The 23,171-nt window shown below is 47.0% G+C and overlaps 1 protein-coding gene across 3 annotated transcripts in view; it reads right to left on the bottom strand.

Moving 5' to 3' along the window:
• Nucleotides 1-22,261, bottom strand: part of slc35e1 (solute carrier family 35 member E1) — a 67,309-nt gene extending 45,048 nt beyond the window's left edge. For all 3 annotated transcript variants that reach the window (XR_013578462.1, XM_078555595.1, XM_078555594.1), the window contains exon 1: nucleotides 21,910-22,261. Coding sequence is in view for 2 of the 3 variants with exons in the window: in XM_078555595.1 (XP_078411721.1) it covers nucleotides 21,910-22,240 (331 nt within the window). In the remaining variant the exon portion in view is untranslated. The remainder of the gene's footprint in view (nucleotides 1-21,909) is intronic.
• Between the last annotated feature and the right edge of the window lie 910 nt (nucleotides 22,262-23,171).

Here is a 23,171-nt window from a genome sequence, read left to right as displayed (position 1 = left end):
GGACACAGCATCCTGGAGAAACCCTCCCTCCTGCTGAGGAAGCATCTGACCTGCGCTTTAACAAACCTATGTAAATTAATTTGGATTATATATTAAAACTTTTTTAATGAGGATAGAATGGGAAACCATTGGAGCCAAGCTACATTTTTGGACCATATAATAACAAAGGGGATTTGTAATATAAATTATGTAATCATGTTTCCTGCATGAGGATACATGCCTCCAAGAATATCATTCCTGCAGTTTAAAGGCATGCTGCTGTTCTGGATAGAGTGAATTAGTGAGTTGGTAATTACTCTCTCCAACTTCTCAACATACACAAAGACACATGTGAAGTCAGAGTCAGTGCTCCACCAACCCCACACCCCCCCGGCCCCAACACACGCCTTAACGGCCAGCATTCACCATTTTTCTCTGCTCACAATATGCTCAGCAGCAAAAGACTGGGCAGCTGAGTGAGTTGCTTCAACAGGCTCTGGTGTCAACAAGATGAATTTCTGATAAGGAGATCAAGGTCATTCTCTAACAGCTTGTGCAGAGATCTTATTGCAACGTCAAAGAGAGAGCTGACTGATGGTGCTGAGACACATGATCCCTTCAATTTACATATCATTTCGCTCTGATGCAAATTCAAATGCTCAGATTGGAAGATTTGTACTGAGATTTAGTCCCATCAATTGAAGTTCTGAAGTTTCAACTGACAGACTGCTGCAGATTAGCCACAAGCTGTATAAAGTGTCACCATTACAACCATCACACCTTGTTACATTTAAAACAGTCAGTGCTCACTCAGAGACACAAATTAGCCTGCACTACTGCACAATAACATCTTAAACCAACTAACCTGGGCAGACTGTACAACCGCCGCAGGAGGTATGATATCATCATGGAATTTTACATTCTGGTTGGTGAAAGAGGGATTGTATTTTAAAAAAATGGGAGGGGGATAAATCCGGCATTTATAGGTGAGTCAGCCTAACGTCAGTGGTGGGGAAACTTTCAGAGCCAATACCCTGGAACAAATTAATTGGCATCTGGAAAAGAATGGGCTAATAAACAAAAGACAGCTTAGATTTATTAAAGGCAAATCTTCTTTGACTAACTTGATTGGGTTCCTTGATGAAGTAACAGAACATTGTTGTTGTGAACATGCACTTTCAAAAGGCATTTGACAAAGTTCCACATGATAGACTGGATAGCAAAATTAAAGCCCTTATATAGTATTAAAGTGGCATTGTGGATGCAAAATTGGCAAAGGGACAGAAAGCAGAGAATGGTGATGGTTGTTTTTCAGACAGACATATACAGTTGTGGGGAAGTATACAGTTGTGATCTCCAGTGTCACTATTAGAATCACTACTCCTTTTGTTATTTATTAATGACCTGGACTTGAGTATACAGGGTGTAGTTTCAAACTCTACAGGTGACACTAAACTCAAATGGAGTATACAATGGGGAGGACAATAACAGACTTCAAAAAGGCATAGAAGGACAGGTGAAATAAGCTGACAGATGAAACACGACAGATTAAATTTAACACAGAAGTGTGAAGTAATACATTTTATTACAATGAGGACAGGCAATATGAATTTAATAGCAACATTTTAAAGCAAGAGCAGAAGCAGAAAGACCTGGGGGTTTATGAACAGGTTGAGAAGACTGCTAAAAAAGCATGTGGGATTGTGGACTTTATTAATAGAGTACAAAAGCATTGAAATTATCCTAAACCTTTATAAAACACTGATTATTGTCCCATCTGGGGTAATGTCTTCAATTCTGGACACCACACTTTAGGAAGGATGGCAAGATCGTGAGGAATGTGCACAGGAGATTTGCTAGAATGGTACCAGGGACAAGGGGCTTCAGTTATGTTTTGTTTTATTCATTTACGGGACGTGGCCATCGCTGGCTAGGCCAGCAGTTATTGCCCATCCCTAATTGCCCTTGAAAAGGTGGCAGTGAGCTGCCTTTTTGAACTGTTGCAGTCCCTGTGGTTTAGGTACATCCACGGTGCTGTGAGGGAGTGAGTTCCAGGATTTTGACCCAGTGACAGTGAAAAAAGTGTGATATATTTCCAAGTCAGTATGGTGAGTGGCTTGGAGGGGAACTTCCAGGTGGTGGTGTTCCCATGTATCTGCTGCCTTTGTCCTTCCAAATTGTAGCGGTCATGGGTTTGGAAGGTGCTGCCTAAGGAGCCTTGGTGAGTTTTTACAGTGCAATTTGTAGATGGTACACACTGCTGCTACTGTTTGTCAGTGGTGGAGAAGGTGAACGTTTATAGAAAGAGTGGCAGTCATGCGGGCTGCTTTGTCCTGGATGGTGTCAAGCTTCTTGAGTTTCAATGGAGCAGCACTCATTCAGGCAAGCGGAGAGCCTTCCATCACAATCTTGACTTGTGCCTTGTAGATGATGGACAGGCTTTGGTGAGTCAGGTGGTCAGTTACTCACTGCAGGATTCCTAGCCTCTGATCTGCTCTTGTAGCCACAGTATTTATATGGCTAGTCCAGTTCAGTTTCTGGTCAATGGTAATCCCCAGGATGTTGATGGCAGGGGGTTCAGCGATGGTGATGCCATTGAATGTCAGGAGGTGATGATTAGATTCTCTCTTGTTGGAGATGGTCGTTGCCTGGCACTTGTGTGGTATACATGTGGAGGAGCTGGAAAAGCTGGGTTATTCTCCTTTGCGTGGATTTGATGGAGCCATTCAAAATCATGAATAATCTTAATAAGGTAAATAAGGAAACACTGTTTTGAGTGGCAAATGGGCCGGTAACCATGAGACAATTTAAGGTGATTGGCAAAAGAATCATAGGTGAGGAGGATTCCTTTTTTAAAAAAAACAAATTGAGTTGTTGTGGTCTGACTGAAAAGGAGGTAGAAGCAGATTCAAAAGTAACAATGCAAATTGAACAAATAATTGGAGGGAAAAATTATGGGGCTATTAATGGCAGGGCAGTGGGATTATTTGAATAGCTTCAAAGATATGGCATAGGTGTGATATGGCCTGAATGACTTCCTTCTGTGCTGTAAAGGGCACACAAAAAGACAGGCCGGAATGAGACGGAGACTGAGTGAGACGCAAATTAGGTTCAAGTGGGAATTCGGTGCATGGCGGACAAGAGGTGTGACATACATAGGAATTATTCTAAGTTAAATAAGTGAATAATTATCAAAAACAAAAAAAAGTGAATAATTAAATTAAGTTAACTGAAGAACATAAGTAACAATGGCAGGACAAGTGTTAAGTTGCAGTTGCGGAATGTGGGACCTTAGGGACGCTTAGATGATCCATGACAAACACTTTTGCAGGAAGTGTAAGCAGCTTGAAGAATTCCGGATCAGGATTATTGAGCTGGGAGCCGAACTGCAGACACTGTGCGAGATAAGGGAGGGGTGAAACACCTGGATACTTTGTTCCAGAAGATGGTCATGCCTCTTAGAATGGGGATATCTGTTTTGGTCAGCAGTGAGGGACAGGAGGATGTGACCATGAGTGAGGCAGGTAATGGGACCCAGCAGCCTCAGACTTTGCAATTGTCAAACATGTTTCAGGTGCTCGCAACCTGTGTGGACGAAAGTGAGGCCTGCAATGTGGTTGAGCAGGCTGGCCATCGTATCATGATACAGGAAGCCCTACAGGCTGGGGGGAGCAAACAGGAATGTAGTGGTAGTAGGGGACAGTATAGTTAGGGGGATTGACACTATTCACTGCAGCAAAGAACAAGAGTTCAGAAGGCTGTGTGCCTACCTGGTGCCAGGGTTCGGGACATCTGCTCAGGGCTGGAGAGGAACTTGCAGTGGGAGGGGAGGATCCAGTCGTCATGGTCCATGTAGGTACCAAATTAAGAAGCAGAACCTTGAAAATTAATAATCTCTGGATTATTACCTGAGCCACGTGCAAATTGGTATAGGGTAAATAAGATTAGAGAGATGAATGTGTGGCTCAAAGACTGGTGTGGGAGAATTGGGTTTGGTTTGTGGGACACTGGCACCAGTTCTGGGGAAAGTGGGGGCTGTACCATTGGGACGTTCTACACCTGAACCATGCTGGGATGTGTGTTATTGCCAATTGCATAACTAGGGAAGTAGAGAGGGCTTTAAACTAAACGCGGGGGGGGTTGAGGGATCAAGCTTGGGTAGATGCGACAAATCAAGAGGTTGATTCAAGGCAGGAGACCATAATGCTAATATGGGAAATGAGGGTCATAGAATAGCAGGAAGGGACAGAGAGATAAAACCCTAGAATGCACCAATAGTCAAGACTAGGTGTTACAAAGATAACAAAAAGTCAAAACTAAAGGCTCTGTATCTGAATGCGTGCAGCATTCATAACAAAGGAAATGAATTGATACTCTTTTCGAGTTATCAACAGTCACAGATTGCAACTCTTTTGAGTACAATCACAGTTCTTGGTTTCCGGGAGTGGGACATGAACCCACAACCCTCTGATTCAAAGGCGAGGGTGCTATGAACTGAGCCACAGCTGACACCAAGTGCACATTGAAGTAAATAAATATGATCTGATAGCCATTACGGAGTCATGGCTGCAGGATGACTAGGATTGGGTCCTGAATATTATGGGGTATATGACATTCAAGAAGAATTAGAAGCTAGGAAAAGGTGGAGAGGTAGAACTGTTGATCAAGGATTGCATTGATGCAACAGTTAGAGATGACCTTGGTTCAGGAGATCAGGATGTAGAATCGGTTTGGGCGGAGATGAGAAATAGTAGGGGAAATAAGTCACTAGTGGGAGTGGCCTACAGGCCCCTAACAGTAACCACAAAGTAGGACAAAGTATACAAGAAATAATGGGTGCTTGTGATAAAAAGAGACAGCAATAATCATGGATGATTTTTATCTATATATAAACTGGAAAAGTCAGATTGGCAGTAGTAGCCTGGATGAGGAGTTCACAGGATGCCTTCGAGATAGTTTTTTTTAGAGCAGCACCTTCTGGAACCAACCAGAGAGCAGGTTATATTAAACTTGGTTTTGTGTAATGTGACAGTATTAAGTAATGATCTCAGAGTGAAGGCACCCCTAGGCAGCAGCGACCACAATATGATTGAATTTTACATTCAGTTTGAAAGGGAGAAGAGTGGGTCTAAGGCTAGGGCAATTATGTGGGCATAAAAGCTGAGCTACTTGAATTGAACTGGGATTCTAGGGTAGGGGATAGATCAATAGAGAAGCAGTGGTAGACATTTAAGGGTATATTTCAGAATACTCAATAAGTATATTCCTACTATAAAGAAAAATTCTAAGGGGAGGACCCACCATCTTGGTTAAATATATAAGTTAAGAAAAGCATCAAACTTAAGGAAAAGCACATAACTGCACAAAGATGAGTGGCAGGTCAGATGATTGGTCAGAATATAAAGAATGGCAGAGAATGACAAAAAGGTTAATCAGAAGTAAGAAATTAGAGTATGAGAGGAAGCTAGCTAGAAATGTAAAAAAGACAGCAAGAGCTTCTACAGGTAATTAAACAGGAAGAAAGTAAAATGAGCGTTGGTCCTCTAGAGAGTGAGAATGGGAAGTTAATAGTAGAAAATAAAGAAATGGCAATGAAATTTAGAAATATTTTCCTTTTTTCTTCACTGCAGAGGATACAAAAAACATTCCAGTAATAGCTATAAATCAGGAGGTGGGAACTTGGTGAAATTACAATCACTAGGGAAGCAGCACTGAGCAAACTGATGGAGCTGCGGGCTGTCAAGTTTCCAGGTCCCGATGGGCTTCATCCTAGGGTCTTAAAAGAGGCGGCTCATGAAGTAGAAGACGCAGTGTGTTAATTTTCCAAAATTCGCTAGATTCTGGAAAGATTCTATCAGACTGGAAAGTAGCAAATATAACCCCTCTATTCAAGAAAGGAGGGAGGCAGAAAACAGGAAACTATAGGCTAGTTAGTTTGACATCTGTCATGGGCAAGGTGTTAGAGTCGATCATTAAGGACGTTATTGCCGGGCACTTAAGAGAAACACAAAGTAATCCAGAAGAGTCAGCATGGTATTGTGGAAGGGAAATCATGTTTAACCAATTTATTGGAGTTCTTTGAAGGAGCAACATGTGCTATGGATAAAGGAAAGCCTGTGGACCTACTGTATTTGGATTTCCAGAATGCACCCAATAAGGTGCTGCACGAGAGGTTATTGTGGAAAATAAAAGCTCATGGTGTATGAAGGGGTAACATATTAGCATGGATAGAGACTGGCTGGCTGGCAGAAAACAGATTATGCATAAATGGGATATTTTCTGATTGGCAGGATGTGACGAGTGGAGTCCCGCAGGGGTCTGTGCTGAGGCCTCAACATTTTACAATTTATATCAATGACTTAGATGAGTGGAGTGAACGCATGAGAGCTAAGTTTGCAGATGATACAAAGATAGGTATGAAGGTATGTTGTGAAGAGGACATAAGGAGGTTGCAGACGGAATATAGATAGTTTGAGTGAGTGGGCAAAAATCTGGCAGATGGAGTATAATGCAGGAAAATGTAAGGTTGTTCATTTTGGCAGGAAGAACAAAAAAAGCAGAGTATTACTTAAATGGAGAATGACTACAGAGTTCCGAGGTGCAGAGGGATCTAGGTGTTCCAGTGCATGAGTCACAAAAAGTTAGTATGCAGGTACAGTAAGTAATTAAGAAGATGAGATGAGCCTAGCAGGAAAGACAGTGGAACAGCAATGGCAGGAGTTTCTGGGAGTAATTTGGGAGACACAGCAAAAATTCATCCCTAGGAAGAAGAAGCATACTAAAGGGAGGACGAGGCAACCATGGCTGACAAGGGAAGTCAGGGACAGCATAAAAGCTAAAGAGAAAGCATTCAATGCAGCGAAGAGTAGTGGGAAACCAGGGGATTGGGAAGCCTACAAAGACCAACAGAGGATAACTAAAAAAGAAATAAGGAGGGAGAAGATTAAATATGAGGGTAAACTAGCCAGTAATATAAAAGAAGATTGCAAGGATTTTTTTTTAGATATATAAAGGGTAAGAGAGAGACAAAAGTGGACATTGGGCCACAGGAAAATGACGCTGGAGAAGTAGTGGTGGGGAACAATGAAATGGCGGAGGAACTGAATAGGTACTTTGCATCAGTCTTCATGGTGGAAGACACGAGTGACATCCCCAAAGTTCAAGAGAATCGGGGGGCAGAGGTGAGTATGGTGGCCATTACCAAGGAGAAGGTGCTAGGAAAACTGAAAGGTCTGAGGGTGGATAAATCACCTGGACCAGATGGATTACACCCCAGAGTTCTGAAGGAGATAGCTGAAGAGATAGTGGAGGCGTTAGTGGTGATCTTTCAGGAACCACTGGAGTCAGGGAGGGTCCCAGAGGACTGGAAAATCGCTAATGTAACCCCCCTGTTTAAGAAGGGAGTGAGGCAAAAGATGGGAAATTACAGGCCGACTAGCCTGACCTCAGTAATTGGTAAGATTTTAGAGTCCATTATTAAGGATGAGATTTCAGAATACTTGGAAGTGCATGGTAAAATCGGGCAAAGTCAGCATAGTTTCATCAAGGGGAGGTCATGCCCGACAAATCTGTTAGAATTCTTTGAGGAGGTAACGAGTAGGTTAGACAAAGGAGAGCCAATGGATGTTATCTACTTGGACTTCTGGAAGGCCTTTGACAAGGTGCCACACAGGAGGCTGCTCAGTAAGATAAGAGCCCATGGTGTTAGAGGCAAGGTATTAGCATGGATAGAAGATTGGTTGTCTGGCAGGAGGCAGAGAGTGGGGATAAGGGGGTCCTTCTCAGGATGGCGGCCAGTGATTAGTGGAGTTCCGCAGGGGTCAGTGTTGGGACCACAACTTTTCACTTTATACATTAATGATCTAGATGAAGGAACTGAGGGCATCCTGGCTAAGTTTGCAGATGATACAAAGATAGGTGGAGGGACAGGTAGTATTGAGGAGGCGGGGAGGCTGCAGAAGGATTTGGACAGGTTAGGAGAATGGGCAAAGAAGTGGCAGATGGAATACAACGTGGGGAAGTGTGAGGTCATGCACTTTGGTAGGAAGAATAGAGGCATGGACTATTTTCTAAATGGGGAGAGAATTCAGAAATCTGGAGTGCAAAGGGACTTGGGAGTCCTAGTCCAGGATTCTCTTAAGGTTAATTTGCAGGTTGAGTCGGTAGTTAGGAAGGCAAATGCAATGTTGGCATTTATTTCGAGAGGACTAGAATATAAAAGCAGGGATGTGCTGCTGAGGCTTTATAAGGCTCTGGTCAGACCACATTTAGAATATTGTGAGCAATTTTGGGCCCCGTATCTCAGGAAGGATGTGCTGGCCCTGGTGAGGGTCCAGAGGAGGTTCACGAGAATGATCCCAGGAATGAAAGGCTTAACATATAAGGAATGTTTGAGGACTCTGGGTCTATCCTCGATGGAGTTTAGAAGGATGAGGGGGGGGGGGATCTGATTGAAACTTACAGAATACTGAAAGGCCTGGATAGAGTGGACGTGGGGAAGATGTTTCCATTAGTAGGAGAGACTAGGACCCGAGGGCACAACCTCAGAGTAAAGGGAAGACCTTTTAGAACAGAGATGAGGAGAAACTTCTTTAGCCAGAGAGTGGTGAATCTATGGAATTCATTGCCACAGAAGGCTGTGGAGGCCAGGTCATTGAGTGTATTTAAGACCGAGATAGATAGGTTCTTGATTGGTAAGGGGATCAAAGGTTACGGTGAGAAGGCGGGAGAATGGGGTTGAGAAACTTATCAGCCATGATTGAATGGTGGAGCAGACTCGATGGGCCGATTGGCCTAATTTCTGCTCCTATGTCTTATGGTCTAAGGCGGCTAATGGAATGCTATCCTTTACTTTGAGAAGAATTAAACTTAAAAGTAAGGATGTTATGCTTCAGTTATACAGGGCATTGGTGAGACCACATCTCGAATAGTGTACACAGTTTTGGTCTCCTTATTTAAGCAAGGATGTAAATGCATTGGAGGAGGTTCAGAGGAGGTTTACTAAACTTATACCTGGAATGAGTGGGTTGTCTTATGAGGAAAGGTTAGACAGACTGGGCTTGTTTCCAAGTTTAGAAGAGTGAGAGGTGATTTGATTGAAGTATATAAGATCCTGAATGGTATTGACAGGGTGGACGTGGAAAGAATGTTTACTCTGGTGGGTGAGTCCAGAACTAGGGGGGCATTGTTTAAAATTAGGAGTGGCCAGAGATGAGAAGAATTTTTTTTTTCCTGAGGGTTGTGTGACTTTGGAACTACAATATTCCAGGATATAGGGTCTTCAAGCGAGACAGGGAAGGAGGTAAAAGAGGAGGGGATATCGCAATATTGATCAAGGAATCAATTACAGCAGTAAGAAGGGATGACATCTTAGAAGGCTCCTCAAATGAAGCCATATGGGTAGAACTTAAAAACAAAAAACGAGCAATTACATTGCTGGGAGTGTACTATAGGTCCCCAAACAGTCAGAGAGAAATAGAAGAGCAGATATGTAGGCAAATTTCAGAGAAGTGTAAAAATAATAGTGGGGGGTTTCAACTTCCCCAACATTAACTGGGTTAGTCATAGTGTGATAGGTTTAGAGGGAGCGGAATTCTTAAAATGCATCAAGGAGAGCTTTTTAAGCCAGTATGTAGAAGGTCCTACAAGAGAAGGGGTGGTCCTGGACTTAATTTTAGGGAATGAAGCAGGGCAAGTGGTAGATGTATTAGTGGGGGAGCATTTTGCAGATAGTGATCATAACTCCATTAGATTCAAGGTTGTTATGGAAAAGGACAAGGATGGGCCAGAAATCAGCGTCCTAAATTGAGGGAAGGCTGATTTTAATAAGATCAGATATGATTTGGCCAGAGTGGACTGAGAGCGGCTACTTTTAGGTAAATCTGCGTCAGGGCATTGGGTCTCATTCAAGAAGGAAATAGGGAAAGTACAGGGCCAACATATTCCAGTAAAGACAAAGGGTGGGACCAACACATCCAGGGAATCCTGGATGTCAAGGGATATACGGGATTGGATAAAGAGAAAAAGGGAGGCTTATGGCAGATACCGAAGGCTCAAAACAGCAGAAGCCAGAGAGGAGTATAGAATGCGTAGGGGGGAAACTCAAAAAGGAAATGAGGAGAGCAAAAAGGGGGCACGAAAAAACATTGGCAGGTAAAATAAAGGAAAATCCAAAGTTATTTTACAAGTACATTAGAGTAAGAGGATAACTAGGGAAAGAGTAGGGCCCATTAAGGACCATAGTGGTAATCTGTGGGTGGAGCCGGAGACGTAGGTAGGGTTCTAATTGAATACTTTGTGTTGGTATTCACAACTGAGAGGGACGACGTGGGTATGGAAATCAGGCAGAAGGACTGTGATATAATTAAAGAAATTAGCATGGAAAGGGAGGAGGTTCTAAGTGGTCTGGCAGGCTTAAAAGTAGATAAATCTCCAGGCCCGGTTGAAATGTATCCCAGGCTGTGGGTGAGGCAAGGGAGGAGATAGCAGGGGCGCTGGCAATAATTTTCAATACCTCTCTGGCCACAGGAGAGGTGCCAGAGGACAGCCAATGTGGTACCGTTATTCAAGAAGGGAGGAAGGGATAAACCAGGGAACTACAGGCCAGTCAGTCTAACCTCAGTGGTGGGGAAACTATTGGAAGCAATTCTGAGGGACAGAATTAATTTACACTTGGAGAGGCAGGGATTAATCAAGGACAGTCAGCATGGTTTTGTTAAGGGGAGGTCATGTCTGACCAATTTGATTGAATTTTTTGAAGGGGTGACCAGGTGTGTAGATGAGGGCAGTGCATTTGATGTAGTCTACTTGGACTTCAGCAAGGCTTTTGATAAGATCCCGCATGGGAGACTGATAATGAAGGTAAGGGCCCATGGGATCCAAGGCAATTTGGCAAATTGGATCCAGAATTGGCTGAGTGGCAGGAAGCAGAGGGCGATGGTTGAGGGGTGTTTTTGTGACTGGATGCCTGTGTCCAGTGGGGTTCCACAGGGATCGGTGTTGGGTCCCTTGCTGTTTGTGGTATACATAAACGATTTAGACTTGAATGTAGGAGGTAAAAAGCTAAAAGCTACTGCGGATGCTGGAAATCCAAAACAAAAACAGAATTACCTGGAAAAACTCAACAGGTCTGGCAGCATCGGTGGAGAAGAAATCAGTTCTGCCGAAGGGTCATGAGGACTCGAAACGTTAACTGATTTCTTCTCCACCGATGCTGCCAGACCTGCTGAGTTTTTCCAGGTAATTCTGTTTTTGTTTTGAATGTAGGAGGGTTGATCAGTAAGTTCGTGGATGACACGAAAATTGGTGGGGTGGTAAATAGTGAGGAGGATAGCCTTAGATACACGAGGATATAGACAGGCTGGTCAGATGGGCTGATCAGTGGCAAATGGAATTTAATCTGAATAAGTGTGAGGTGATGCACTTGGGCAGGACAAACAAGGCATGGGAATACACGATGAATGGTAGGACCCTTGGAAGTACTGAGGATCAGAGGGACCTTTGTGTGCATGTCCACCCGTCCCTTAAGGTAGCGGGACAGGTAGATAAGGTGGTTAAGAAGGCTTATGGGATACTTGCCTTTATTAGCCAAGGCATAGAATATATGAGGGAGGTTATGCTGGAACTGTATAAAATGCTGGTTAGGCCACAGGTAGAGTATTGCGTGCAGTTCTGGAATCCGCATTATAGGAAGGATGTGATTGCACCAGAGAGTGTGCAGATTTACCAGGATGTTGCCTGGGCTGGAGAGTTTTAGATATGAGGAGAGATTGGATAGACTGGGGTTATTTTCCTTGGAGCAGGAGATTGATTGGGGGGGGGGGGGGTACATGATTGAGGTGTATAAGATTATGAGGGGCATAGATAGGGTAGACAGGAAGGAACTTTTCCCCTTGGTGGAGGGATCAATAACCAGGGGGCATAGATTTAAGGTAAGGGGCAGGAGGTTTAGAGGGGACGTGAGGAAGAATTTTTTCACCCAGAGGGTGGCGGGAATCTGGAACTCACTGCCTGAAAAGGTGGTAGAGGCATAAACCCTCATAACATTTAAGAAGTATTTAGGTATGCACTTGTGATGCCATGGCATACAAGGCTATGGGCCTAGCGCTGGAAAATGGGATTAGAATAGTTAGGTACTTGTTTGACCGGCGCAGACTCGATGGGCGAAGGGCCTTTTTCTGTGCTGTCGACCTCTTTGACTCTATGCCTTCAAAGGTGGTGGAGGCAGGGTCATTGAATATTTTTAAGGCGGAGGGAGATAGATTCTTTTAGGCAAGGGAATCAAAGGTTATCGGGAGTAGATAGGAATGTGGAATTCGAAACACAAACAGATTAGTCATGATCTTATTGAATGGTGGAGCAGGCTTGAGGGGCTGAATGGCCTACTTTTGTTCCATTTCATATATTCATGATATTTATATAGCACCTTTGATGAACTTGGGACACCCCAAAGCACTTCAAAATCAATGAAATGCCTTAGAATTGTTAAATAGAAAATGTGGCAGCCAATTTGCAAACAGCAAGTTTCTATATGGGCAATGAGATAATGACATCGGGATTTTCTTTTTTAAGGTGATGTCAATTGAGAGATAAATATTGGACAGGACACCAGGAGAACTCACCTGCTCATCTTTAAATAATGTCACAGGATCGCTTACTTTCAGTAGAGATACAGCCAGAGCCTTGGTTTAACATCTTATCTGAGAGACAGCACCTCCAACAGTGCAGCACCTCTGGTGTGTCAGTTTTGATTGTGCTCAAGTTTCTAGCATGAAACTTGAACCCACAACGTTCTGACTCAGAGACAAGAGTGCTCACTGAACCAAACTGACAAAGATCCTATACAATATGGGTGATTCAAAGAGAAACTCATCGGGTAAAACTAATAATTTCACAGTTTCTAATCAATTTATCAGCTTAAGTTGTAAACACTGTGACGATCATTTACTTTATCTACTCCACTCCTAGTTATGCCCCTGATGTGCTTGGAAATGAGCTGTCACTAAACAGCCTATGAACTACTGGAGGCTGAGAACAATATCATAGCCTGCAGAGCTGCATCTGCCGTTCATGTCCACAGTTGTCTTTAATAATGATAGCTTCTTAGGTTTTACTGTTCATAGGTGTTTGTGAAAACAACTGAGAGTGGGAGTTTTCACTAAATACGAGATGGTAGCAAGAAGAGCACCCTGAAGGATGAAACTGGCTTCACACTCCAGGAGGAGAAGTTGACATGACCATCTGGATGGCCATAAGTACAAGTAGTCTTAGCACTTAACTGAAACCTGTCCAGCAAAGACTGAACAGCAGGACGATACAGTTTGAAACTAAAAGCATTGATTTAAAATTATGAGGCCATTAAAACAGGATCAGAGGCCAGTTACAATGAGCAGCAGCTGGAGAAGGACTGACCTCATGGGATCAGTCAATATCCTGCACCAACTTTCAAAAACAGTTCCTCTGACATAAGACCATAAGACATAGGAGCAGAAATTAGGCCATTCGGCCCATCGAGTCTGCTCCGCCATTCAATCATGGCTGATAAGTTTCTCAACCCCATTCTCCCGCCTTCTCCCCGTAACCTTTGATCCCCTTACCAATCAAGAACCTATCTATCTCGGTCTTAAATACACTCAATGACCTGGCCTCCACAGCCTTCTGTGGCAATGAACTCCATAGATTCACCACTCTCTGGCTAAAGAAGTTTCTCCTCATCTCTGTTCTAAAATGTCTTCCCTTTACTCTGAAGCCGTGCCCTCGGGTCCTAGTCTCTCCTTCTTCCTGAACCGAGGTTTTCCACCCACGGTGGTTGACAGGGCCCTCAACCGTGTCCGGCCCATCTCCCGTGCATCCGCCCTCACACCTTCTTCTCCCTCCCAGAAACATGATAGGGCCTCCCTTCTCCTCACTTATCACCCCACCAGCCTCCGCATTCAAAGGATCATCCTCCACCATTTCTGCCAACTCCAGCATGATGCCACCACCAAACACATCTTCCCTTCACCCCGCACCGGCGGCATTCCGCAGGGATCGTTCCCTCCGGGACACCCTGGTTCACTCCTCCATCACCCCCTACATCTCAACCCCCTCCCACGGCACCTTCCCATGCAACCGCAGAAGGTGCAACACCTGCCCTTTTATTTCCCCTCTCCTCACCGTCCAAGGGCCCAAACACTCCTTTCAAGTGAAGCAGCATTTCACTTGCACGTCCCTCAACTTAGTCTACTGCATTCGTTGCTCCCAATGCAGTTTCCTCTACATTGGAGAGACCAAACGCAGACTGGGTGGCTGCTTTGCAGAACACCTTCGGTCTGTCTGCAAGCATTACCCAAACCTCCCTGTCGCTTGCCATTTCAGCACTCCACCCTGCTCTCATGCCCACATGTCCATCCTTGACTTGCTGCATTGTTCCAGTGAAGCTCAACGCAAACTGGAGGAACAGCACCTCATCTTCCGACTCGGCACTTTACAGCCTTCCGGACTGAATATTGAGTTCAACAATTTTAGATCATGAACTCTCTCCTCCATCTCCACCCCATTTCTGATTTTCCCCCTCCTTTTTGTTTTTTCCAATAATTTATATAGATTTTTCTTTTCCCACCTACTTCCATTATTTTTAAGTGTATTTCCATCCATTGTTTTATCTCTACCTTTTAGCCTATTTCGATCCCTTCCCCCCACCCCACCCCCACTAGGGCTATCTGTACCTTGCTCGTCCTGCTTTCTACCCTTAATTAGCACATTCCTTTAGACAATATCACCACCTTCTAAACCTCTTTGTCCTTTTGTCTGTGACATCTTTTGGTTATCTCCACCTATCACTGGCCCTCTATCCAGCTCTTCTTGTCCCACCACCTCCCGCTTAAACCAGCTTATATTTTACCTCTTTTCTATTTTTACTTAGTTCTGTTGAAAGGTCATTCGGACTCGAAATGTTAACTGTGCTCCTCTCCGCAGATGCTGCCAGACCTGCTGAGTTTTTCCAGGTACTTTTGTTTTTGTCCTGCACCAACTTGCTGTACCGTGCACAAGCAACATATTACTGCAGGGCAGTAATTGGGTCCCAGAATCAATTTTGATCCCACCCCCAAAACACAGGCAAAAACAGCAGCATTGACCCCCATTTTACTATTCTAGGGCAAGGTCCAACATGCTATTCTGACGAAACATCATCAACCTAAAACATTAACTCTGTTACTCTCTCCACAGATTCCACCTGACCTGAGTATTTCCAGCACTTTATTTTTATTTCAGATTTCCTGCATCTGCAGCATTCTGTTGTTCCACATTCCATTGCACATCTTCAAAATCCTAGCTGCTTCACATAACAAGCCATCAGGGGTGTTTCATTTATTTCTTTTCATCCCACCTCTCCTCTCCTGAAGTTGGTTGAGCAGTTGTTGGTACTTCTCTAGTAATCTAATTCAAGTGATCATTCTGACAATGGAGAGCATTAGAACCAAGTCCAGTCCTGTCCTCACCCATTAATCCAGAACAACACTAACCAGTGGTCACAATTTGGAGGTGGTGCCTCCAAAAATTTCCCCTTCTCCAAAATACCACAGAGCCCTGAAGGACAGAACCATTAAAAATACATCACCAGAGTTGCCACCAAAATTGGACAGGCTTACGACGAATGACAGTAAGTGCACGCAGAGAGCATTGACACATGCAGCAACATGGCCGTGTCCAACACCTGATTTATTTCTAGGTAAGCACAGTTGTGTGATTAGAGAATTATTTAAAATTCATTCACGGGATGTGTGCTTCATTGGCTGGGCCAGCATTTATTGCCCATCCCTAGTTGCCCTTGAAAAGGTGGTGGTGAGCTGCTTTCTTGAACCACTGCAGTCCATGTGGTGTAGGTACACCCTACCTGCTGTCAGGGAGGGAGTTCCAGTATTTTGACAGTGAAGGAACAGTGATATATTTCCAGATCAGGATGGTGAGTGACTTGGAGGGGAACTTCCAAGTGGCGGAGTTCCCATCTATCTGCTGCCCTTGTCCTTCTAGATGGTAGGGAAGGAATCCAAAGCAAAGTTGCTCCTGGAGTTGTTTAACTTTACAGTGCGGCTGTAGGGTGCAGTTGCTCAAGTTGAACTAGCTCAAGTGCTGTAGGAGGAGTTATATGCTGGCAGAGGTCAAGTTTTGTCAAGAGTGACTGCACCTCAATTATTGATTGGCTCCAAATTATGCTGGTGTGTCCCTTCATTGTGAAAGGTGTTATGAAAAGACAAGTAATTTCCTTCCATGTTATAATTTAAGATATGACTTCAATTATATTACACATTCCCAACACAATCAGTAAAATATTTCTCCAAAGTTTCTTTAAGCAAAGCCACTGCAAAGTAAAAATGTAATTATAAATTGAACTCGATCGTTAACAATCTTTGAAGCTTTTTAAATCTTGATTGAAAATGGGAAGCACCTCCCAGTAGCTTAAACACTCTAAGTCAATAGCTTTAACATTTTAAGGTAAAGCAGCTGTTTAAACACTGTGCTGTATAAAGGTACAAGAGTCCAGTAACAACCAATAGGAATGTGCTCCACAATCTCAGAATATTACTTCAAAAGTAAAGTAGGAATGATGTGGCCCAGAAGACATAAAACAACACATGTTAAAATGAATTATGCAAGGGTGGAATTTTCCTTTTTTACTCAGAGTGACAAATATGACGTGGAATAATCTGCCATTTAAGGCAATAGGAGCAAATGGAAGAGTTTGGATAACTGGGAGAGACTCATCAAAGAAGAGTTAAGGTACAGGGAAGGGATTTCAATAAGAGAGTTAGGGGGATAGGTTTTAATAGGCCAAAAGGCCTTTTATTAACTCTTGCCTTTACAATGTTGTTAATGGTAAAGCAGTAAAGTCCCAGGACCAGAGGCCTGCTTGCTATCTACATTTTCACCAGAAAGGTTGAAAAAAAAGAAAACTTGTAAGAAAGCAATACTGCACTAAATTCTTACTTTTCTTAGGTATATACACTTTCATTGAAACTACTAGATTGTTTAATTGTTCAGTGGAGTAAATGTCTTTTCAGCACATTATATGATTCCCACCTTTCCTGAAAATCACCACCAACACAGGGAGTTGGTGTCCCAAAGGCTTGCTCACCACTTAGATAGCATCCTTGATTATTCGAATGTTGCCAAACCATGGCTTATGCCGTGATTTTTACTACCGGAAAGGGTGAGGAGGCAGGCCCCAAGTCACCTCAGCCAGATAGGGATCGAGCCCTTTGCTGTCGGCGTTATTCTGAACCACACGAGTCGTCTAACCAACTGAACTAACTGTACCATGCACCCCACCCCCCCGCCACCCCCGGCCCTCAGCTACCTATGACCAAATGCCCCATTCATGCCAGTTTGTTCAGCAAGTTCTGACAAGCTGCTGAGAGAAGGGAATTCCATCTGAGCCAAATCCAATCTCACATACATTACATTACTGTAGGAGTAACTGCATAATGAGCAGTCCTGAATCCTGACACATTACTAAAGCCAGCCTACCAGTTATCAGTTAATTTGGATCACACTGGGCATCTAATTTGTATCCTGCTTCTCTGTGTGGCTCAGCCAGAACTGAGAGCAACAATTTGTATTTCAACCAGATTTAGAGAAACTGTCAAACCGTACATGGTACAGTACGTTAAAAATTGAAGAGCTAGTGTCGATTTGAAAGTACCACTTGCAATGTTCAGCTAGTGTCATTATTCCCACTGCTCGGTGTTAAGACCTGATATCAGAGGATGACCTTTACTGGGGATACAACTTATTGCACGCACATCCAGTGGCAGAACTTATCTGATTTCATTTAATTCCATTCCAGTATCAGGAATGATGGAGTCACTGGAATTTTTTGTAGCACACCCTATTCATGGTGGAATTGGAAAGGATTTCAGGGCATACCTCTAACCTTTCGTATTGAGCATTCAACACTGCTACAAGGAATATAAGCAAACAGACGTAATACAGAGGTCTGGACACTTGGAGAATTCACAGGGAATAGCTTGGAGGGGCCCAGGACTTGGCTACAGGGTGAACATGGGATAAATGCAGAGAGAACACAATAACTGGGATGGTGTAGCAAGCCAGTTAGGAAGCTAACTTTTACTCAGTTTATCCAGCATTTTCTGTTTTTATTTCAGGTTTCCAGCATCCGCAGTATTTTGCTTTTAACTTTTATTCAGGTTAGGTACTCGGGAAAATCACAAAACAAAAATAACTTGTGCAGGAGTCATATCTCAGCATGTTCCAAAGTATTTCACAGCCAATTAAGTATTTTCAGATCATAGTCACTACTATTTTGTATGCAAACACAGCAGCCAAACAGCAGACAGCAAGGTTCCACAAACAGCAATGACAACCTGGTGCTTTAGGTTGAGGGATGAATATCATGGAATTGTAGATCCTGAAAGGGCAAAAGGGGTCATTTAGCCCTTTGTGCCTTTGCTGGTTTTCTGAAAGAGTTATCCCATTAGTCTGACTATACCATTCTTTCCACTTTTGGCCAACACCCCTGCTCTTCCTCAAATAGCGTCGTGGGATCTTTTATATCGACCTGGGTAGATAAACTTTGTTTAACACCTCATCTAAAAAGACAACATCTCTGATAGCGCAGCACTGATGTGGATCTACCAGATATCTAAAGGATCGGTTTAACAGAAATGTTTGATGCCAATTTTAAAAATTAAGGTAAAGCTGAAACTCAGTTACCGTAGTGGGTAAAGGCAGCACCTGAGGGTAGCAGTTAACCAAACAGGGCAAAACAAATTGGTTTAAAGCTGAGTCAGATGGTATTAACTGGGGCTGTAATTGGATGGTACAACTGACCTTAGTAGCCCATTCTAGGCAAGAGAAACAAGGGGCCTGTACTCCTGATTCTAGCCAGTTCTGCTGGACAGTGCAAGTCAGACAAGAACAGATTGGTCATTATGCCACTCAAGGCGGAACAGCCCACTGGCTCGCCCCATCTAGGCCATCTGAAGAACCGGCCATGCCAGTGCTGGCGTGGCTGACTGAGGGTCACTATCTTCAAGAGAATAGCGCAATAAAGCAGGAAGAGGTTGGAAGGAGATGGGGAAACAGTGAAGTTATGCAGCATGTTGTACAGCAGTCTGCTCGCCTACCAGTTCCTTGTTCCTCTGTATTGTTGTAAACAGGCCAGAGCAAGGGCCACTTCTAAACTCGAGGTGAACCTGAGAGAACCTGGAGAGCCCAAACCCTTATACACCTCTCACCACCCATCTCGGGAGGCTAAAGGGAGCTGGTCACTCTGCCTCTCCAACTTCCTGCAATGTTTGCAGATAAAGAAAAGAGCAATGCCATACATACTGCAGAGGTTTTCACTATAATGTCCCCAACTTACTGCAAACAGAACAGCCTAATTAACACACCTCATGCATGAATACCAGGAAAGTAGAAACCTTAGATCACTGTAAAAAAAACACTGCACGATATCTTAAGGAATCTGGAACCCAGACAAATCCAAGCAGCTAAATTCTGTATCACATGTACTCATTAACCCATATGTTCCCCACAGAGCCAAAATAGACGACGCAAATTACATTAACCCCCACTGTCCCCGACACTCACTCTCCTGCCGACATCCAACTCCTACTCTGCGCTGACACAGGCCCCTGCCCATTCCCCCCAATCCTCCCCCCAACACTCACCCCCCTCCCCGACATTCAGCACCCCATCTGTCTCCCCTCCGGGACACTCCCTCTCCCGGACATTGCCCCCTCTCGGACACTTCCCTCCCTCCGACACTCCCCTTCCTCCTCCCCACCTACGACACTCCCCATCCTCCTCCCCTCCACGACACTCCCCTTCCTCCGCCCCCCGACACTCCCCTTCCTCCGCCCCCGACACTCCCCTTCCTCCTCCACCCCCGACACTCCCCTTCCTCTTCCCCCCGACACTCCCCTTCCTCCTCCCCCGTGACACTCCCCTTCCTCCTCCCCCGTGACACTCCCCTTCCTCCTCCGCCCCGACACTCCCCTTCCTCCTCCGCCCCGACACTCCCCTTCCTCCACCGCCCCGACACTCCCCTTCCTCCACCGCCCCGACACTCCCCTTCCTCCTTCCCCCGCGACACTCCCCTTCCTCCTTCCCCCGCGACACTCCCCTTCCTCCTTCCCCGCGACACTCCCCTTCCTCCTTCCCCCGCGACACTCCCCTTCCTCCTTCCCCCGCGACACTCCCCTTCCTCCTTCCCCCGCGACACTCCCCTTCCTCCTTCCCCCGCGACACTCCCCTTCCTCTTTCCCCCGCGACACTCCCCTTCCTCCTTCCCCCGCGACACTCCCCTTCCTCCTTCCCCCGCGACACTCCCCTTCCTCCTTCCCCCGCGACACTCCCCTTCCTCCTTCCCCCGCGACACTCCCCTTCCTCCTTCCCCCGCGACACTCCCCTTCCTCCTCCCCCACGACACTCCCCTTCCTCCTACCCCCCGACACTCCCCTTCCTCCTCCCCCCCGACACTCCCCTTCCTCCTCCCCCCCCGACACTCCCCTTCCTCCTCCCCCCCCGACACTCCCCTTCCTCCTCCACACTCCCCCGACACTCCCCTTCCTCCTCCTCCCCCCCAACAACCCCCTTTCCTCCTCCCCCCACGACAACCCCTTCCTCCTCCTCCCCCCCCCGACACTCCCCTTCCTCCTCCTCCCCCCCGACACTCCCCTTCCTCCTCCCCCCACACCCGACACTCCCCTTCCTCCTCCCCCCACCCCCGACACTCCCCTTCCTCCTTCCCCCACCCCCGACACTCCCCTTCCTCCTCCCCCCACCCCCGACACTCCCCTTCCTCCTCCCCCCACCCCCGACACTCCCCTTCCTCCTCCCCCATCCCCGACACTCCCCTTCCTCCTCCCCCACCCCCGACACTCCCCTTCCTCCTCCCCCACCCCCGACACTCCCCTTCCTCCTCCTCCCCCCCCACCAACACCCCGCTTCCTCCTCCTCCCCCCGACACCCCCCTTCCTCCTCCTCCCCCCCGACAGCCCCCTTCCTCCTCTCCACCCGACACCCCCCTTCCTCCTCTCCACCCGACACTCCCCTTCCTCCTCTCCACCCGACACTCCCCTTCCTCCTCCCCCCAGCCCCGACACTCCCCTTCCTCCTCCCCCCAGCCCCGACACTCCCCTTCCTCCTCCCCCCAGCCCCGACACTCCCCTTCCTCCTCCCCCCCGACACTCCCCTTCCTCCTCCACCATGAACACTCCCATTCCTCCTCCCCCCGACACTCCCCTTCCTCCTCTCCCCCCGACACTCCCCTCCCCCCTTCCCCCGCCCCCCCCGGCGACACTCCCCTCCCCCTTCCCCCGCCCCCCCCCGGCGACACTCCCCTCCCCCTTCCCCCGCCCCCCCCCCCCCCCCGGCGACACTCCCCTCCCCCTTCCCCCGCCCCCCCCCGGCGACACTCCCCTCCCCCTTCCCCCGCCCCCCCCCGGCGACACTCCCCTCCCCCTTCCCCCGCCCCCCCCCGCGACACTCCCCTCCCCCTACCCCCGCCCCCCCCCGCGACACTCCCCTCCCCCTTCCCCCGCCCCCCCCGCGACACTCCCCTCCCCCCGCCCCCCCCGCGACACTCCCCTCCCCCCGCCCCCCCCCCGCGACACTCCCCTCCCCCCGCCCCCCCCCGCGACACTCCCCTGCCCCCGCCCCCCCGCGACACTCCCCCCCCCCCGCCCCCCCCGCGACACTCCCCTCCCCCCGCGACACTCCCCTCCCCCCCCGCGACACTCCCCTCCCCCCGCCCCCCCCGCGACACTCCCCTCCCCCCGCCCCCCCCGCGACACTCCCCTCCCCCCGCCCCCCCCGCGACACTCCCCTCCCCCCGCCCCCCCCGCGACACTCCCCTCCCCCCGCCCCCCCCGCGACACTCCCCTTCCCCTCACTGGCAGACGCACTAATGGCGTCCACTCTCCCTACCTGTATGCGCGTATGACACGGGTACTTTCCAGATGCTGATATGGGCCGACACCGAAGCGAAGTATTTGCCGAAGGCGAGCGGCAGGATGAGGCGGCTGAAGTATCGGGGCGGCAGCTCGGTGGCTGGCGGTATGTTCCAGGCGCGGATGAGCGGCGGCATGAAGAGGCAGATGGAGAGGATGTGGAAGAGCGAGACGGTGACCGGGTAGGGGAAGTGGTTGAGGATGACTTTGTTGATGACATTGCCGCCCGAGCTGACGGTGTACCAGCAGAGGCAAAGGATGAAAACCCGCAGCCCGTCCCGCACCGCCGACTGCCGCCGCTCCGCCATCTCTCCCCGTGCAGCGTCAGCGCCACGTAGCAGCGTCATTGCGTCACCAGGTCCTAGCCACGCGAAGGGGCGTGGCCACAACCTCATTCATATTCATACAGGTGGATTAAAATCCAGGCAGGTATCTGAAGCTGTTATAGAGGGTAGAACAACAACTGTGGCTCAGTCCATAGCACCCTCGCCTTTGACTCAGAGGGTTGTGGGTTCATGTCCCACTCCCGGAAACCAAGAACTGTGATTGTACTCGAAAGAGTTGCAATCGGTGACTGTTGATAACTCGAAAGAGTTTCAATTAAAAAAAACAGCAACACTGGTCAGCACAAGGGAACATGCGGATGGGCGAAAATAGTTAAGTCTTAGATTATTTCCATTCCGTTGAGTTAGTTGGATAAATCCAGTCTAGGCAGGACACCACAGTCCTGTGGAATATAGATCCTGTTCCATGTGGGAATTCCAAGACTTCTTGTCAACTGGAGCAGCTCAAGCTCTGCGTTTTGAAGCTTGTTCAGCAGCTGGTGGCACTGCAGTGCGCCCACAAGGCTAGGAGCTACATCGATAGCATATTTCTAGATATGGTCAAGCTTAAGGATGCACATAGAGAGGATGGATAACTGCCAGTAGTTAAGCCTAAAAACAAAAAACTACTGCGGATGCTGGAAATCCAAAACAAAAACAGAATTACCTGGAAATACTCAGCAGGTCTGGCAGCATCGGCGGAGAAGAAAAGAGTTGACGTTTCGAGTCCTCATGACCCTTCAACAGAACTAAGTAAAAATAAGAGAGGGGTGAAATATAAGCTGGTTTAAGGGGGGGGGGGGAGAGAGAAGTTGGGGGGCGGGGTGGTTGTAGGGACAAGCAAGCAGTGATAAGAGCAGATAATCAAAAGATGTCACAGATAAAGGAACAAAGAGGTGTTGAAGGTGGTGATATT

This window comes from Cetorhinus maximus, chromosome 13 (assembly GCF_964194155.1).
Source record: "Cetorhinus maximus chromosome 13, sCetMax3.hap1.1, whole genome shotgun sequence".
Taxonomy (NCBI): Eukaryota; Metazoa; Chordata; class Chondrichthyes; order Lamniformes; family Cetorhinidae; genus Cetorhinus; species Cetorhinus maximus.
The sequence above is the reverse complement of the archived record's forward strand: the minus strand, read 5'-3'. Positions and strand labels throughout refer to the sequence as shown.